At 41.4% G+C, this 19632-nt stretch overlaps 1 protein-coding gene across 4 annotated transcripts; it reads left to right on the forward strand.

Annotated features, from left to right (window-relative positions):
• Positions 1–21: 21 nt before the first annotated feature.
• On the forward strand, positions 22–19575 carry CEP104 (centrosomal protein 104). 4 transcript variants are annotated; one of them, XM_055799544.1, is made up of 22 exons: positions 22–81; positions 805–969; positions 1506–1679; positions 1997–2135; positions 2814–2879; positions 3270–3346; positions 3509–3677; positions 3897–4055; positions 4746–4994; positions 5882–6085; positions 6617–6784; positions 7433–7606; positions 9166–9342; positions 9660–9866; positions 10309–10428; positions 11033–11069; positions 11566–11647; positions 12248–12356; positions 12666–12804; positions 13254–13321; positions 14791–14881; positions 17922–19575. In XM_055799544.1, the coding sequence occupies exons 2-22, from the start codon at positions 857–859 to the stop codon at positions 18026–18028; spliced, it is 2829 nt and encodes a 942-aa protein (XP_055655519.1). In that variant the 5' UTR covers positions 22–81; positions 805–856; the 3' UTR covers positions 18029–19575. The 4 variants fall into 4 exon arrangements, with proteins under 4 accessions (XP_055655519.1, XP_013155037.1, XP_027643435.1 ...); XM_013299583.3 differs by lacking the exon at positions 22–81 and adding an exon at positions 153–466; XM_027787634.2 differs by lacking the exon at positions 22–81 and adding an exon at positions 154–466 and having other exon boundaries at positions 10309–10422.
• Positions 19576–19632: the final 57 nt, after the last annotated feature.

Below are 19632 nucleotides of genomic sequence, written 5' to 3' on the forward strand. Positions count from 1 at the left end.
GGGGAGGGGGGGGCGGGCTGTGTGCGCATGCGCGGCGGCGGGCGGCGTTGCCATGGGACCCGGCGGCGGGGCCGCAGTGAGGCAAGTGGGGCTCGGCCCGGCCCGGCCCGGTCGCTCCCTCTCTCCTCTCCCCTCCCCTCCCCTCCGGCCGGGCGAGTCGCCTCCGGGGCCCGGTCAGGCCGCCGCTGGGCTCTGGGCCGCCGTGCAGGCCGGCTTTATCCGTGGCCCGGCCCGGCCGTGACCCCGAGCCAGCGCCGGGAGCCTCTGGGGCCTGCGGGCTGCCGCCGAGGCCTGCTGCCGCCTCCCGCGGCCAGGCGGCCGGGGCAGGACCGGGGGGCTGTCGGCGAAGGCTGAAATTAATCCTATAATATCCCTGCGGCAGCGTGGGGAGCGGGGGTCTTTGGTGCTTGTCCCGCCGGTCGTTGACCCCATCCTGTGCTGTCCCCGTGTGCGCGGCTGTTAAAAGGTGCTAAACCGACCCTGTTCTTCACTGTGCTTTTCCATTGGCTTAAGCACAGAGGGTGGTACGGGTTTCTCCTGTGCTTGTTTTGGAACTTGTGGTTTCAAGCTCCATCTTGGATTAGCAAATTTAATTGAGTTTATTGGCAAACTGCTATACAAGTTAGCTAAACTCTTCTTTCAGTAAGTAGTAATAAAACACTCCGCATACGAATGTGGTGCGGTTTACAATGCCAATATTCATTAAAGGAAATTTAGGTTTGTAGTCATTATCTACTGACCGATGGACCGCAGGATTTAGTCCTTTAACTCTAGTGTTTCAATGTTCTTTTCTTGTCCTTCCAGGGATTATCTTAAGCTTGAAACATCAACGCTTTGACTAGCTTACTTCTGCAGCATGCCACACAAGATCGGTTTTGTAGTTGTTAGTTCATCAGGAGAGGAAGATGGCTTCAGCGCAAAAGAGCTGATGGTTCATGCACCAACAGTGAATGGATGGCGATCACCCAGGTACTGCAAGTGGGAGGAATGTGCCTAGTTCTGAAGCACTGACTTGCAAATGAGTGGGAGACATACCATGCATGGTCACAGTAGTTTACAGCATCCCTGACCAAACCAGTTATAAAACCAAAAAAGTTACTTTAATCCCATGGAACCCTTGTCCGGGGGGGGGGGGGGGGGGGGGAGGGGAAGCATTTTGTTCCGCACCTAAAAGCATCGCATTGCATTTAAATCAAGTCCTTTAAAAGATAAAAAGGGAACCGGTTTTGCTTTTCTCCGTCTTGGAGTTTGCAGCTGCTTTGGCTTAGTGTTAAAAATCTGGTCCTCTCAGCACATCCTCTAGGTACGTATGGGGCACTTTAACATACACATACATGCGATAATGTGAAAAGAGTTTCTACTTTACTCTTTGGTTTCTTGTTACGAATATTTGTAACACTGACTTAAATTGTAATAACTTTGGAAAATTTCATAATTAGATGTTACTCAAATTAGAAGTGAAGTCATCTTTAAAAAGATGATTCAGAAATTGTGTGTGTTTTCAGACTCTGTCAGTATCCACAGGAAATTATTCTGCAGTTGGTGGAGAGATGTCGAATACGAAAGCTGCAGTTGCTTGCTCACCAGTACATGATTTCAAGCAAGATTGAGTTCTACATCAGTGAAAGCTTGCCTGAATACTTTGCTCCTTATCAGTCAGAGAGGTTTCACAGACTAGGGTAAGTCAAAAAGCTCTAAATGATTTTATTACCTTAATCAGAAAGGCTTCAGGAGGACATAATACTCATTATGCTTTGCCTGTGATGTTGATACGCTGTGCTGGAAGCAGTAAAGAGATTCCATACGTGCTTAGATCTGTAATGAAGACGTAGGTGTAAGAAGCGTGATACAGATGAACAATCTTGCCAGATGACAGCACGCATTGTTTCAGTTATGAGGCAGTTTAAAATCGTACTGAAGCACAAACCTGAGGAGCAGAAATACAGCTGTGTATTTGTGTGTTTCCTCTGCTTACTTGTTATGTTTTCTTTCTCAGTTATGTCCCTCTCTCAGACAACGAAAAGACCAATTTCAAAGCACGAGAGTTAAAATCTGTCTATATGGATGCAGTTGGCCAGTACCTGAAGCTGATTTTCCATAAAAATTATGTCAATAAATACAATGTATATGGTCAGGTAAGCTCAGTTAAGAGTCCTTACTTGCTAAGCTAGATGATGTTTCAGTAGTACAGAACAGGCATAGAAATCTGCTCCTTTGGTTTGTAGAAGCTAAAAATGTGGGTTGAAAGCTCCTGCAGTTATTTTTGGTTTCTCTTAAAACAAAAAATACCAATGAGAGGTTATAAGTGACCTGGAATCATGACCAAGTGTATGCAACTTATTCAGAACGAATGAGTCAAGTGCACTTTCCATTACTGCCTTTCATTCTGAGTTTTTGACGGCAAAGGAGACTGTGCTGAAGACAAAGTACTTCCTCTGAGAATAGCTCTGTAGTCGCTACAAAGTCACACTTAGTCTTTAGAATCTGATGTGGCATTAGGTGAAAGTGTTGTACAGCCAGCCAGATAGATACTTGATTTTTCTTTGCCTCAGTTCTGCAGTGATGCTTTTCACTTCCATCCCAGACTGGAAAAGGGAACAACTGAGGACTGTACAATGTGGTCTGTAGATCTGGTAATAAATTTTTAATGAAGCATGAAGCACGTTTAGCACTTAGTGCTTTTCTTTGCTTCCATACCACCCTGGAGGCCACAGGTCCTATTTTTGTTGTTCCATTTGTTTTGTTTCAGTTTCAATAGGATATGGAAAAAGTAATGACCTTATGCATTTACGTTTTCTTTAAATCTATCCCAGGTTGCCCTAGTAGCTATAAACATTATTGGAGATCCAGCAGACTACAGTAATGACAGCAATAATACTGTAAGTGCAAAGCATCCCTTCTCTTTACTGTTGCTACACATATTTAGTTACAGGGTTCTTGGGGTAATGGAATACATCTTTCTTCTGCTAGTTTTGTGCTGTAGCAGAGCTGCCATGTGTTGATTTTTATGGGTTTGTTTAAATGTTATCTTGAAGGAAGAAAGAAGGCTCAAAAATTGAACCTAATATGCAGGTACAAAAATTAAAACAATCCATTTGAACATTTGCCTTTTCAGCCTCTCCAAATTCTCTTGTTTCAGTATACCCCAAAACATAAGTATTGTAAGTTGCGTAGCTTATGTTGGTTGTGGCAAGTCAGAATTTCTGTCCTGAACATGCACTCGATATTGATTAATTAAGATGGTTTTGTGTTTTTTTCCCCTTACAAAGTCTTCCAGAGAGAAGCTGATAGACCATTACTTAGGAATTAAATCAGATGATCCTGCGTTAGATGGAACTTACCTCAGGTAAGGATGTTCTTTTGCATACACCCTGGCAAAACGTTTACTTGGTCAAAAGTAGTTTTCAACTTCTATACATTGTTAGCTCCCTGCTAGTGAAAAGAGAAGACGTACGCACAGCCTGGTTTATTTTGGATTTGCTGAAAGTTACTCATTTTATATCTTCAGGAAACCTGACTCCATTTCGCCTCTGGACGATTTGGCTTTTGACATGTACCAGGATCCAGAAGTTGCTCAGATCATACGTAGACTGGATGAGAAGAAGCGCGAAGCTGTCCATCATGAATACTATGATTATGCCAAGAAACTCAAGCAAGCTATTGCAGACTTGCAAAAGGTGTTGTTGAAAGACTGTTTATCTCTGAATCCGAACGGTATTCCAGTGGTCCACCAGGGACCCTAGTGTTCATGTGGAATCATAATGATTTCCAGTGTAGTTTCAAAATAGTAATTTTAAAGTCAGATAGCTTGATTTAAAAACTCGGCTGGAAATACTGAAATATATACGTATGTACAGTAATATGATTTCAAGCTAGTTTGTTATACCATCTTCTAGGTAGGGGAACTACTTGGACGGTATGAAGTAGAGAAGCGTTACGCTGTAGAGAAAGAGGATTATGATCTTGCTAAAAAGAGGAAACAGCAAATGGAAGCATACCGCCTGAAGGTGTATCAGCAGCTGGAGCTCCACGATCTTCTGGACGCCAAGCTGATGGTGGGTGCTGTTATTCCTAATTCATGAGGCATTATCGTGTGGGTATTGTAAGTAGAAATGGCAGAACAACCAAAACAAATTCAAAGAAGAATAATTGTTATGCAAGTATTTTATGACAATCATACATACATGAATTTTAAGTTCTCTGTTTGGATTGTGGATTTCCCTAACCAAAGGCTTGCATGTGGCACTTTGTGAACATGCCTAGTTCTCCATAAATGACATTACATTAAACTTTTAAGGTCTCAAGCAAATGACATTAGAATCCTGAATGTTTTGGGTAATTTCAGGGCTACCCAATGCAGATTAATAAGATACTTTCTCATATTTTGACAGGGTATAGCAGGCGTATACTGGCCTCAAGGTTAACCATACAGAATTAATGCGATAAGATGCATGTGTGCATACATGCATGCGTGCATATATATATATATAAATATATATATATAGTTTTATCCTGTTCCCAGAATAGGAAGCTTTATAGTCTCTCCACACACGCATCCACACAGAATTACTTTCTGATTGTTTCGTAAAGCTGCATCCAGTGGAAATGGTTGAACATCTGTGAGTGAGGCCTGATACTTACTTGAACGCACCAGAACCTTGTTGATCATCAGAGTTATAACTGTAGTAACTCTGATTTTCATATATTGTTAGCCTTGGTTTACAAAATCTCCTTCCCTCTCTCAGATTCAGAAACCATCTGAATTGTCTTTGGAACCTACGGTTTTTACTGACAGTCCTCAGCGCACAAAAAGTACAAATTCACCTCCTTGTGAGCACACAGAACCACAAAAAGGAGAGCTGCGGAAAGCAGAGCCTTTGCTGGAAAAGAGGTCACCAGATCCCACCTCTGCTGAGCCCATTATTCCCCATCAATCCCCTCCTCCTCCTGTGACTCATCCCACAACCTCTGGGGGAGCGTTTCCCAAAGAAAGTGTGAGTAGTGTACTTCTCTTGCTGTGGAAATCTATTGGAGCAAATGATCTTGTATTTGATCTTCCAAAACAAGGCCTTTTGTGGATAGTCTCACAGCTTCTGTAGTATCTGAAATTGACTGTATTGCTGAGCAGTGCCCATCTAATAATTGGCATTGGTCTTTCATGAATGTCTTTGGAAGCTTTTAGAGACATTCATTGAGATGGAGGCAAAAAGGGATTATACCCGATTTATATATAGGTGAATGGGAGCAAATAGACTGATTAAATGACTCAGCGGGGGTCACACAGCCAATATAGTGGAAGCTGAATTCTGCTTGCTCTGTTAATGGCTTCATAAATCTCCTTCTTGAAGATCACGTTGGATGAATCTACAGCAGCAAGAGAATTTGTTGGAATGTGGTTGTAGAACAAAAGTCTTGGTGTCATGTCTAAAGAGAGGAAGTAATTGATGTATCTAGCTTGACCTCTAGGTTTTGCTGCTCCGGCTTTTGGCAAAGTTAAAGAAGGCTTGTGTTGACTCTGCTAGTAGTAGTATTCTCTCCTAACTGTACGTTGACTTAAAATTATTTAACAAATAAAGGTTCATTACTTGCTTGCTTCTGATCAATGGGTGATTTCTTCTGTAGATGCATGCACTTCCACAAAAGGCATCTTGTGTGGGTTTTATGGTATTCTATAGACAAGGAATAAATTTTATTCACAGGTGCTGATTCTGTTTCTTCATAATGCTATTATAGGAACTTCAATATCTGTCCTTAATTGTAAAAGTGACACTGTTTTAGTGGGGGAAGCAATGTATTGAGGTGAATCCAGGTAGTGAAGAATGATGAAAGAACTTAAAATCTGCTGTTCTAGAAATTACTTAGATGTGATCTTCTGTGTTAGGTTGAATTTTTGCCTTATGATGAGAGACCTCTTCCAGCTGCCTGCAAACAGTCTGATGAAGCAATTGCATACCTTGAGCCAGAGGTGACTGAAGAGTATATCAGCGATACTCCAAGGAGCGGCATTACTGGGGAACCAGAAACCTTAACTGAGAAGGCACTGAGGGAGGCCAGCCCCGCTATTGAAGTTTTTGGAGAAGCTTTGGTAAAGAACAGCAAAATAACACATAGATTATTTGTGATCTGTGTGGAGTTATTTGATATGCGCTTATCTACAAGGACCTACTGATATGTTTTCTACATGTTCAGACCTGCTGCTTAAAAATCTGACTTTAAAATTTGACCTTGGATATATGGGTGCCTGTTTTCAATGTTGACATGATGCTGCAGCTTTTATGATTGATTACTTGATGAGCTATTAAGCAGGTAGTATCCAGTAGACTGTTTTTGAGTATGAACCCTGCCACAATACCCATAACTTGCCACTGTCTTTTGTAGGGAGAGAAGCCATTACTTTGCCTGAAATGGTTCCTATACCCTGAGCTGTTAATCCATTTTTCTCATAATTTTTCAAAAATAAGTACTGTTAATAAAAGCCACGTTCCTGTAGGAAACACCTGGGGATTTCATGCTTAAGTTCATATGTTTGTTTGAGGCTGTTTCTAGACATAAATGTTGAATAAATATTGAAATATCAGTATTGACCTTTTAAGAGATAATCTCGCTCTGTGTTCAGGTTTCAGGAGCATATTCCAAAACTTGGTCGTATCGAGAAGATGCGTTACTAGCAGTATATAAGAAGCTGATGGAAATGTCGGTAAACACTCCAAAGGATGATTTAAAAAACATGCTGAGGGCTGCCATTTTTCTTGTAAGGAGAGCCATCGAAGACATAGTGTCTTCCGTAAGTTGTGATATGTTTGATAAGGAACGCAGCCAAAATTGTAGAACCACATGATTAAGATACTTCGAACAAATAGTTTGCAAAACAACTGTGGAGTAAATTTTAAAACAAAAACAAACAAACAAAAAAAAACCAAAACAAAAAAACCCACAACTGGAATGTCAGCTTTTAGTTAGGCTCAAGGACTGAGCAATGTCTGGCATTCAGCAGTGTGGAAAATACTGTCCTGGGCTGAGTAATGAGCTTGAGAAACAGCTGCTGATGCAGTAAATGTGTAGTGTGGTTGAGATTATTTTTTTTCAAGTTGAAATACAGCAAGGAAGTAACTTCTAGTTTCCAGCTTGAGAGTACAGTTAGCCTAAGGGGACTTGGGCTTCAAATAAGCGTTAAACAAGAAGAAAAGAAAAAAAAAAAATCAAGAACTGTGTTACTCTTTATAAAATACCAGTTCTGAAGCCTTTCACCTAAGCCCTCGCAACATGTTTTCTGGAAAAGAGATATCTGAAGTAGCTTCTACTAAGAATGCTACCGTAATTCTAGATTCCTGTTGCTGCTGTTCTTTAGAACTACAGAAGAGATTTCACAATATTGTCTGAAAACAGAGATCTGTGTGATATTTGTGTTGTTTCTTTTTTCTTTTTAACTTAGGTTTTTCAAGCTGCCCTGAAACTTCTAAAAATGATCATTACCCAATATATACCAAAACATAAACTGGGAAAACTAGAAACTTCTCATTGTGTGGAAAAAACGCTTCCTAATTTGCTTTCTAGGACGGGAGACTCTTCTTTACGCCTTCGCCTCATGGCTTCTAACTTTATTCAAGTAGGTGTTTTTCTTCAAATTACCATTTTATTTCCATGAAGAATGTCACAGAGCTTACAGGTGGGTAATAGCTAATCAGATTCCACTTGGAGACCAGGGTTTGCTGCTGTAAAGGATTACACCTTATACGGAAGGCGAAGTGGTAGAACCAAATTAGTATCTTTGCAGTGTTTTTTCTAGTCCTGTATTGTCACCTCTGTTGTGGGGGGACAGTGTGGGGAAAAAACCTGCTGCTGCAGATGCAAGGAGCGTGTGACTCTTGTGTTCTTTGCTGCAAGTAGTCTACAGAGATGAGAGCAAGAAAGTACCACACAGTCTGAGCAGTACGTTGTAATTTGATTCCATTTTTGACAGTCAACTTCTGAAAGTCAACTTGACAAAAGCATAGAAAAGATGCCCGTTTTAAAAGACACAGTCCGTTCCTTGCTTAATGCTGACAAAGAGCAGCTGTGAATAGCTGCTAGAGAATTACAATCTCTTTTTCTAGCGGAATTTAGAAGAAAGAACAGGAGTTCTGTGTGAAAATGTGCTAGTTCAGTCCCAGGAGTGGAGTGAGTTACTGGCTCTGGGTTATTTATCCGTGCTTGCATCTGCACATGGAGGGAAAAGACTTTCTTTCACTGTAGATGTAACTAAAATTTTAGCAGCGTTATTGTGTGGTGTGGTGTGCCGCTGGAACCCAAACGTCATGGGTTTACTTTATTACTACTACTTGATTTGTTTGCAATAGATTCTGTAATTGAATGAGAAAGCAAATGAGAAAATGGTTACTAAGGTATTTCTGTAGACAGGGCATGGCCTGGAGAGAAGGAAAATGTGTTTATGTTGTATGGCTGCTGATAGATGACATGCTGCCTGAATAAGCAGTTCTCAAGAGAAGGTGCCCCATCTTTCTAGAAATAAGTATGTCCAACAGAGAGCAGCCATTGTGGTGACAGCTGCATTTGGCCCTCGGGAAGAGGGACTGCAGGACACCATCATCTGCTGGAGCATCTGTCAGCTGACAGGAACTGGGAGGAAGGAGGGCTTTGGGTTATTAAACATACTGCTACCCGCAAAGAAATAAACACTGAGCTTTGAATAACAGCAGATTTTAGCCCTTAAGGTTCTTTGCAAAATAGAAGGAGAAATTATAAGATGGCATGTGTCTTCTGAAGCACTCTTGGAATCCATCTTGATGTGATGTCAAGACTTTGCATCCTTTGTGGCACTTCTCCCTCCTCTGCATGTAGTGCAGTGTCAGATGGAGTTACAACATTTTTCTTACAGTCCAGTTCTAGAATTCATCTGAGAACGTCTAAGATTTTTATTGATTTCTCAATAGCTTTCTCTCTGATGCCAAAAGCAAGACCAAACATCTGTATAATCTTCTCTTTAAAGTGTTTGCACTTCTGGCTGTGAAAGTAACGAATAAGCAGCTATTATAAGCTTCTTATGGAAGGCTTATTTCGTTTTACTGAACTTGTTATAGGTAACTTAGAATAACTCTACTTTGCAAAGACAGTTAATTTTCCTCATTTAATGTTCCTACACGCAACTGACTCCCTGTATGTTTATAGGAAATGGCACTGTGCAGTGAAGTTAAACCTCTTCAGATTGTTCCAGTTCATCTGGTTCAACCATTAAAACCAAACTCCCCCAGACGTCTGGCAATGAGTCAAGCGGAGTTAGTGGAATACCTCTTGAAAGAAATGGGAACTGAAAACTCGGGGTTTACCATCACCAACGTCATGAAGGTAGGAGTCTGAGTTCACAACACGTCAAGTTTTTTCTGTTACTGTTTTATTGGGGTTCGTCTGTTTTGGAGTGCTTGGTGAGTTGCTGAAGAGAATTTGAGCCCCGCTTGGAGGGTGGCAGCACACAAGCTTGTGAGGAAGCAACTTGCCAATATGGGGAAAAAACAATCACTGGGTCAAGAAGTGTTTGCAAAAACCTGTCTGTATGAAGGTTTTTCCCACTGCAGTGAAATAATTGTCTTAGATGAATAAACAAGTCCTTAAAAACATGTGGGAAAAGAGACATATTATTTTTTTATGATTATTATTATTTTCAGTTTGCAACAGGAGCTTTGGAGCACAGAGTTTATGAAGTTCGCGATGCAGCATTGCGGATTATCTTTGATATGTACAGGAAGCACAAGGCTGCTGTACTGGAATATCTTCCTCCAGATGATGCAAGCATTCGCAAGACTGTTCTCTATAAAACACTCTTTGATGGATTCACTAAAATAGATGGTAAAATTTCTGAAGCTGAAATCAGGGTACGTAGTAAGACTGAAGAACATACACAGTTGCATTGCATTCAGCTGGTCAATATACTTATTTCATAGCTATATTAGACATTGAGTGACGCACATAGCAGAATATCATAAAGTGTGTTATTAACATTACTTAGTGTAAAAAAGCTGGTGTTCAGTTTATTATATATGCTGCTTCTTAGGAATAAAGCCTACAGAGATGGTATTTCTGAAATAAGACACAATCATTTTGGAAAATACACATATACTATTTTATGCTGGCTAGCCTTGGAAGCAGTAAGCACAGAAGAAATGCTATGTGTTTCTTTCAAGTAGTACAGAAGAATTTGGGGAGAGGGAGGTGTTACTGTAACAGACTGACCATTTAACTGAGCAGGATGTTTCTTGTACTCCATTGACCATTTGTTCTATGCTGATGTGTTTTATTGAAAGTATTTCTTGACAGGCACAGAGAAAGGCAGCAACAGAAAAAGCAGAGAAACAGAAGAAGGAAGAAATAAAAGTTCTGCAAGATCAGCTGGCAGCTTTAAAGGAGACAAAAGCAGAAGTTCAAGCTGGAGTTTGGGTTTGATATTTTTTTTTTAATTCTTTTTTCCATGGGTTTCATAGGCTTAGACAACTAACGTTACTATTGTCTCATTATAAACAAAAAAAACAAAAAAAAGATAAGTTCTCTGAAATACACTAACTGCCTTTCCTCCTCAGCAGTCTGGTTTAAAATCTGAGGCGTTGTTTTTCCTTACATAGTATAAAATTTGGATTCTTTTTTATAACAGCTTTGTCTGTCGGATGGTAGATTTGAGAGTGTTTCTACAACTCTTAAGTGTTTCTGTACCAGCTAGAGAATAGGAATTCTACTGAGCATGTCAGGGCCTTCTAGTAGCATGCTGTGCTGCACTTCCATTAAGTTTTATATCTGAACCTCAGAAAAGTAGTCAGCTACCTCAGTGCCAGGGTGTAGGACTGATTTTTCCATCCTCAGAGATTGCTGCCTCGCTACCCAAGAGGTTTGCTGTAGGACCAGAAGCACAAACATTGTAATGCATGGATTCTGCTTCTAAGCTTTTAATTCCAGAGAAAAATCAGAATATTATCTGCTCTTTCTTTCTCCCTGGCAAGCAATCACAGTCATTAAGCAAATTTCTGACTTAAATGTCTTTTTTTGATAGGAGAAAGAATGTGATTTTCAGAAGCCAAAGAATCAAGGTAGGTAATTTCAAATAGTATCAAGAAAAACAGAGACATTTCAAGATGTCTGTGAAATAGTGTAAGATGCTTAAATAGATTATTGAATTATCTTGGTTAAAAACATGCCAGAACACTTTGGAGTGGTTGAGCCTCAACCTGCTGTAGAGGTAACAATGTTCATGAAAGAAAATTTACCATCAACTAACTAGTTAATTTCTAATAAGAAATTAGCATGGCTTGGCCTGAAACCATTTTAGATTTCTCCCCAACCTGAGGTAGATCATCTACTACATATAAAAATAATCAGTTAAATATTTTATTGTAATAGATCACTGAAGTACTTGTGTCCCAGTTGCTTACGGGTATGTTGGCTTTCAGCGCTTGTTTACCAATATGGCAGTGGTGTGCTTCTGTTAGCGTTCTTTGCTGTTGAGATCCAAAGAAGCAGTATTGTTAGGCGTGCAAAAGAACTAATTAAAATGTGATCTTAGTTTTAATAGCTCTCTTTTTACAGGTTACCAGGTAAATGAAAGCCCACAGCCTGCAGCAGCAGAGATTGCAGATGATCATTCCTCTGGTGCAAATTACGTGGCTAAGTAAGTTAGAAGAGCAGCTTCTAATCACCTTAAGCACTTTATATAACCTGCAAGCTAATAACAGTAATAACGTTCTTCCAGTTGATCAAAGCTCATACCTACAGCATTGAAACAATGAAAAAAAAAATCTCTTCTAACAGATCTGGAGTTATCACCAACTAGATGTTGATTTCTTTAAGTTCTTGGATAGTGTGACCTTGAACTTGTTTTCTGAGTAGTTGCTTGTGGGATAAGAAATTGCCACAAATGTTCAACTGCCAGTGTAAAATAAGGCAAAGATACAGTGTAGTTTCATGGTTATTGTAGGATAAGGGCATAGAGAAGGCATTTCAAAATTCTGGAGCCATGAAAGCCAGTTTCAGTGAGCTGTTCTCAGTGTTTTTGTGGAATTATGTTTTTCTATGCGAACATATGCTTTATAGCTGTCTTTACGGTAAATTACATAATGGTATCTGTACATGCCCCAACTGAAGGTCAGTGCTATGTAAGGGAAATAAGGCATGCCAAGATTTTAGCTATTTTTCAGAGTACTTCCTGACAGAAGACATGAGGTTCATTTCTCTCTCTGATGTTATTGATGTTTGTATTTTTTTTTCCTAGCATGTGTGTGTTTTGTGGTGAAAGGGACAAATCCTTTACAGAGGAAAGATTGGATCTCCATTACTGGAAACACTGCCCTATGTTAACCAGATGTGAGCACTGCAAGCAGGTTAGGCATAAACTTTCTAGAGCTACTACAAGACATTAACTGTTGTTATTCTGGTTTTAAGGTGCTAGAAAACATTCAGTGCTAAGGTAGATTAATTCTGAACACAACTGTGTGATCTTGGATAGTGCTTTTCGAAAACAGCAGCATTATAAATTGTATTAATAATTAGACTAAAATTTCATTTTCCCTCTCTCATTTTGGAAAGTGAGATGTAATTTCCAAAAAATGACTTAAGCATTTTTTAAAATGCTATCCTTATTTGCTCAGTACAGGTGCAAATCTTCTTGGGTGCCTCTTGCTTTATTGCAGGTGGTGGAAATAGCAGGCCTGACAGAGCACTTGTTGACTGACTGCGATAAAAAGGACAGCTTTAGGAAATGTCCGCGGTGCACTGAGGCCCTTCCAAAAGACGAGTTGCCCAAACATATTAAGAGCAAGACTTGCAATTGTGAGTAGTTTCCAACAGAGAAGTTGAACTTAAAGGTCCAGTCAGTCAGACTTTCAAATACTGCGTATCTTTGGCAAGTCAGACTGCTTTTGTGTAGGTACTGCACTGTGGATTTTGAAATTTAAGTAAATCCTCAGGAGGGAAGGCTTTTGGGATAAGCACCTGAGTTTTCCAGTACTTGAAATGTTTTGCTTCTATAAATGTATGTGGGGAGGCTGAGTGAGGAGAACAAAAAGCTTGTACCACAACCTTGCAGATTAAGCCCTTTTGATTTTGTGTTTTGATGTAGATGATTAAACACAGGACTTCTCTGATGGCATTTAATGACAGAGTAGGAGCTGTTTTAGCCATGGGATAGTTTTATGCTCTTTGTTCTGCAAGTTGTCCTCTTGTATTTGAAATTAGCCTGTTTTACAGTAATTCTTATGCTATTTTTCTAATCACTTCAGCTGCCAAACCAGAGGACGTGGCAAACCATTGCCCGTTGTGCCATGACAACTTTCCCCCAGGAGAGGAGGTAAGGCTGCCTTCCAGGTGGGTCTGATGCTGCTGTGTCACTGGGGCTGAATTAGTGGCCTGTCCTGACACTGGCTTATACCCAACACCTGAAGAACTTGCCTGGATTATTGCCAGGGTCCCTAATGGCCACCTCATGCTCTGGGGTCTTCTGCCCTTAAAGGTGTATATGGGAACCACGAGGCTACAGGCTGTTCAGTGCAGGTCTTTCTCCTCCTGCATAGGCAGCTATACACCTTACAGCTTTCCAAATTCCCAACTACTGCTAGAATCTGTGAGTTCATTTGTCAGCCCTAGTGTTTGGAGTGACATCACGCAGCTTAAAACCCTGCAGCGGGACTGAGCACATCCAAGAGGGCAGCCAGGATTGAGGTGCTGTGGGTTTGGGTGTAAGAAAAAATGGACATGAAGAAAGTAAGCAAGAACTGCTCTAGTTGTCTACAGAGTTGAGATGGCCTCTCTCTAATTTCTACCTGCTCTTCCCTGTAACTGCCTAATGCTATGAAATCGCTGACATGCCAGCTCCAAAATATGCTTTCAGCAGTTGAAAATATGTATTAGTATTATATAAAAAGTGATCTGTTCAGAAAATATGTAACATACCTGTTTCAGTATTTTCTATTAATCCAACGCTATATTATAAGAAGTTAGGTGTATGATTTAATTTTTGGCAAAAGACTATCCAGGAGGCAGCCAGCAACTCTATACTGCATATTAGATCCAGTTAAATGTCAATGGCTGATACACAATCTTTGTCATTTTCTTCCTTGCAATGGGCCTGTTGAGTAGTGCTTCTGATCCCAAAACCAAGCTTCTTCCAAATCCTTTGCTTTGCCCATCATGAGGAGCTCAGAAAATACTGTGACCAAGTCTGAAATGTTTGTTGAGAAATGTGTGTTGTTTGGATTTGGGGTTTTTTCTTGCTTCTGCCCAAACTATTCTTGTAGGTAAGGGACTTCACTTAGCCTCTAGTTTGAAGAGGCCATCCTGTTTTCTTGTAACAGTAGCTCCTATACCTTCAGGTTGCTGAATGCTTTAATTATTGTCATAACCTTGTAGTTATATCCAGGCTTTTTCAGTTTAAAATATGTATAGATGAAAGATTTTTCCATGTTATTTGTACACTGGTTTTTCCTGATTTGAACTCAGGTGTCAATTAAGAAGATTTAAAAAACAAGACAAATGACACTTGCTTTTAATTTCTAGGATCTGTCAGGGGGGCGGGGGGGGGGTGGGGTTATTGTGATGTACCTTTTAAGTTATATTAAAAACATGGATATATTGATTTGCTTCAGTTGTAAGTCATAAGGTGCTCGTGCTTTTATGAGTGAGCAGATTGAAATGCTATTGCCATAAAGTCTGTATACAACTCTCATTTTCCCGATGTTTTAAAAAGATGTATAATGACCAGATAAAAGAGTGACTAACTTTGCTGGTATTGTAGTATCACTTCTTTTTAATTGACTTTAGGCCTGGAAATCTCACTTAATCGGCAACAATGGCTGTAAAATGAATCAGCGAAGGTTTTCCACAATGAATAGAACTCTTCTGCTGCAGCCAGGTAAGATAATATTTTATGATCATAATGACTATACTTTTTACTGTGTGGCCTTTGCTTGAGAAAAGTATTTCGTCCTTTAGAGTAAGCTGGCTCTTAACTACTTGTTCAACACCTTTTTTGCATTTGTGTAACCTAACTGATATTTCTTATGCTGATATTTTGGGGAGCAAATTCCCAAAATCATTCAGTAACAATAATTTCAAAACAAGAGCGTCAGTTCAGTTGATTGGGGAGACTGGTGTATTTGATAATTTGATCAGTTCAGGCTTTTTTTTTCCCCTGCATAATAGCGTGATCATGAATAGCACAATCAGCAGCAATACTAAATAGTTAACGTTCTGGAAAGCTCCTGAACGCTGACACACAGAACTGAGTGCCTGATTTAGCTTCTAATGTCCAATCAGTGGATGCTAATCTAATCCTAATTACAAGATGAATTGAATAGTTAGTGCTGTGTACTGCTTTTCCTTTTCAATTCAGACCCAGGAGCTAGGCAGAATTTATGATGGTGCAGCTTCTTCACCAACAAAAGAGAAATTGATGCTGATGTCAGGTGGTTTATTTTTTTAACAGTTGTCTTTGTTTATGAAGCACATGCCAAATCCTTTTATTTCCTGAGCACACAAGTTAAACAGGCTATTTTTGCTGCCTGCAGCACCAAAACTCTTTTGGCCAGTAACCCCAAAACCTTTCCTCCTTCAGACATTTTTCCAGAGTTCTTTAGTTCACTGCATGTTCAGGTTGTTGCTAGAGTTAACTTCCTCTGCCCCATACTTGCTTTGCTCATACCTGCTGTCGTGGTTTAACCCTAACTGGTAATTAAGTACCACAGAGCCACTCACTCACTCCCTGCTCACTCACTCCCCACTCACTCAGAGAAGTGGGAAGGAGAATTGGAAAGGAATGTAAAACTCAGGGGTTGAGGTAAGAACAATTTCATAAGTAAAGCAAAAGCCGCGCACGCAAGCACAGCAGAACAAGGGATTCATTCCCCACTCCCCACGGGCAGGCGGGTGTTCAGCCATCCCCAGGAGAGCAGGGCTCCATCACGTGTACCTGTTACTCGGGAAGACAAATGCCATAATGCCTGATGTCCCCCCCTTCCTTCTTCTTCTCCCAGTTTATATATTCAGCATGACGCCATATGGTATGGAATAGCCCTTTGGCTAGTTCAGGTCACCTGTCCTGGCTGTGTCCCCTCTCCATGTCCTGTCTCCTGTCCTGTGCCCCCCCAGCCCTCTCGCTGCCAGGGCCCAAGGAACTGAAAAGTCCTTGACTTAGTATAAGCATCACCCAGCAACAACTACAAACATCAGTGTCCTATCAACATTGTTCTTACACCAAATCCAAAATGTAGCACTGCACCAGCTACTAAGAAAAAAAAAAACTCTGTCCCAGCTGAAACCAGGACAGTATCCACCCCTTACTCCATACCACTTACGTCATGCCACGCTTTCCAATGCAACCTCATTAACCCCCATCACCCTTCCTGTCCTTTGATATAATACACAGATAGCATTCCACTGGTCTGTGGACCACCCCTGTAAAAAAGTCTATAAAATGTCTACAAAAATGTCCATTGAGTTCATTTAGTCCATGAACATGACCTCTTATGGTGCTCACTCAGGAGAAGAGAGGTTGTGTGTTGTATGGGGTTATCAGGCATCAAAGCCAGCTCAGGTGGGGTCACTGCTGCACTTGCACTGCTTCTTGTAAGGCCTGTCCTCCAACGGTTCAGGTGGTTCCTGCTGTAGTAATTCCTATCACATGAAACTCAAATCATGGATTACAACAATTTAAAGGTATATCCATTACAGTCTCCACCCCTGGTCCCTTCAGACCAGCCCGTAGGGTTTAACGTTGCAATGAACTCCCCCTTGCCCCTGCTCTGGCTTGGACTTATCCACAGACTGCGGTCCCTTACAGGGGACTCCAAGTGGAGCCTCAGCTACGAGCCACAGTCTCTCCAGGGGTATCCCTGCTGCGGCATAGGCGCATCCACAGCCACAGTCGCTTCGAGGTGCACCTGTTCCAGCATGGCCTTATCCATGGGCCATCACCGTAGACCTGCTCCAGTGTGGCCTTACCCACAGCCACAGTCCCTTCAGAAGTAAATCAGCTCCAGCATGGCCTTATCCCCTGCCGCAGTCCCTCCAGGGATGTACCTGCTCTGCCGTGGGCTTATCCATGACCACGCATTTTGAGGTGCACCAGCATGACCTCACGCACAGCCACTGATGCTTCAAGGTGTACCTACTGCAGCACGGACTTATCCACAGCCACAGATGCTTTGAGGCATACCTTCTCCAGCGTGGACTTGTCCTTGGGCCACAGTCCCTTCAGAGGTACCTGCTGCGGCACAGACATAACCACAGCCACAGCCACTCAAGATTTACCTGCTTGGGCATGGGCTTATTCCCAGCCACAGGCGCTTTGGGGTGTCCTGCTCCCACACAGACTCGGCCACAGGTCCTTTGGCTCAAGTTCACAGTGGAGTTCCAGCCTGCCCAGTACAGCAGCGCAGAAACAGCAGCGATGCCCTGGCCGTCTGCCAGCCCACACACGTGGCCATGGCTGTTGCCAAAATGTTCCCACACGCCTGCGTTTCACAACTACTCCAAGTTCCTGGAAAGTACTGTTGAATTGTCCCTTTCAGCTGTCAGAAGTGAATGATGTTCAATGGTTTCCAGTCTTGAACTGGACCTACAATCATGTCTGTCTGCAGCTTTGCTGTTTCTATTTGCTAACGAGAATGCTAGTTAGTTTGCTGCTGCTTAGAATTTGGACACATAGAAGGAGCTTAAATCCTTTCTGGGTACAGCTAAAGCTCCAGAGCAATTTCCTAGAGATAGGAAAGAAACCCTGAGCCTTTAGTTCTACCGCTCCTGGTATGAGACACACCTCAGGCTGGATACCAGCCAACTTTTAATTCCTCGGGTCAACCGTTCGGACTTCATATAACTTGGGAATCAAAATGGTAGATAAAATTCAAGACGGACTAGATGTGCTTGCAATAACGATCTGTATTTTCTTTTCACAGGGAAAACAGGTGGCCAGTATTTAAGGAAGTCGAGTCCTTCAGGAGCAAAAGCTCAACGCCCCTCTATAGAAAGCAAGATCCCAACTCCAAGAGGGGGGCCCAAATAAAAGCACTGGCAAAACATATTCAAAGCCATGACAGGACAAGTATTTATTCCATCATCTTAGTAACTGGGCCTACAGTTGTCAATAGTAATTTTAAAAGTATGGGCAACTCGTATCATCTTTTTCGTTTGATGACATGGGGCTGTTTGTCAGCCTTGAGCAGTGCTCGCCTAGTCTGGCAACTGCAGAATGTAACTTCTGTGTTAGCTGCCTGTGCAGCACTGTGGTTTTCTAGATCGCTCACGTTAGAAACACGTTAGCAAATGAGGCTTGTTGCAGTCACGCAGGCTCCTTTGATGCAACGATGATGTGGGTATCTTCACAGTACCGTTGTTCACCTGCCATGACGTGCAGCTAGCCTAAGGCGAAATGAAAAATACATGCGTGTGTAGAAGGAAAGACATGTCAGTCTCTACAAAGTGCATATCTCAGTTATCTGAAAGACCTTTATGATCCTGTATAGATGAACTCTTGAGCCAATTAATGGGTAAAATAGAATTCTGCTTTATAGAATTGTTTACTCATGTGTTTTCTAGAAAAAAAAAAAAAAAGAAAAATTGCAATGTAGATGAGGAAGGCTATGGTGTTTGTTTTTTCCACTGCAAATCCTACGGTGTAGATTTATTTGCTTCAGTTAGGACATATTTAGAAGTAGGGCCAGGAATTGGAAAGCTTTCTCAGGTGTCCGCTCCACAAGTACAATGCAGTCAGTCAAAGAATGATGCTGTTCTTTGGTGGTTAGCGTAGCCACTGTGCCGAGATCTCGTGTATTTTGATAGTAAGAAAGATACTATTTTTATGTTTACAACAGCTGTCTTTTTCTTCCATGTATTTGTCATGATAAACTTTGTCAGCTAAAATGGGACAAATTTATAGCTATTGTGAAAGCTTGCAAGTCCACTTGCATGCTAGGCTCTAAAACTCTTGGTTCCTTCATCAGAAATGGGAAGCGTACACTCTTCTAAAACTGACTGCTATCCTTAAACACCTCAAATCAGCTGAAAGCTCTAGCTGACCCTGCAAAGAAAGGAATGGGATCAGGGTTGTTAGAAAATGTTTCTGCTCATTTTTAAAATGCTTAGAAACATTATTTTGACAGATAAATCTGCTCTCCTTTCTCGTATCAGAGAAATTAATTTTATGAGTTCAAGCATGTTAATAAGGTTGAAATTGATGTCTCATCCTTGGGTCTGTGAGGTGCTGGGAGCACAGCAAGACCTGCCTGGTGAGACGTGGCTTTGCTGCGGAAGCCTGGCCTGTACATCTATTTCAGTTTTAAGGGCAGCAGAGCAGTACCCAAAGCGCTACCGAACACCCAAGGATCGGCACCGAAAGCTCAAGGGCTGGTTGGATATTGCTGTAGGACGTGCTGTTACGTAGGAAGTACCATGAAACTGCTGTTCCGTGCTGCTCTCTCGCTGTACACCAAGTGCCTTATTAGTCCACTTGAGAAATGGATTAAGCGCAACTGCAAGAGTCCTGTTCGGTACGTGACAAGAGTATGTATTGATGAAGCTACTGTAAAAATTAAAAGTTATGCTTTAAAAATCTCACGGCTAATTCTGAAATATATCCCCAAGTAATGGCCTCTTAAAAAAAATCTTAGC

The sequence above is a fragment of the Falco peregrinus genome, chromosome 3 (assembly GCF_023634155.1).
Source record: "Falco peregrinus isolate bFalPer1 chromosome 3, bFalPer1.pri, whole genome shotgun sequence".
Lineage (NCBI taxonomy): Eukaryota > Metazoa > Chordata > Aves > Falconiformes > Falconidae > Falco > Falco peregrinus.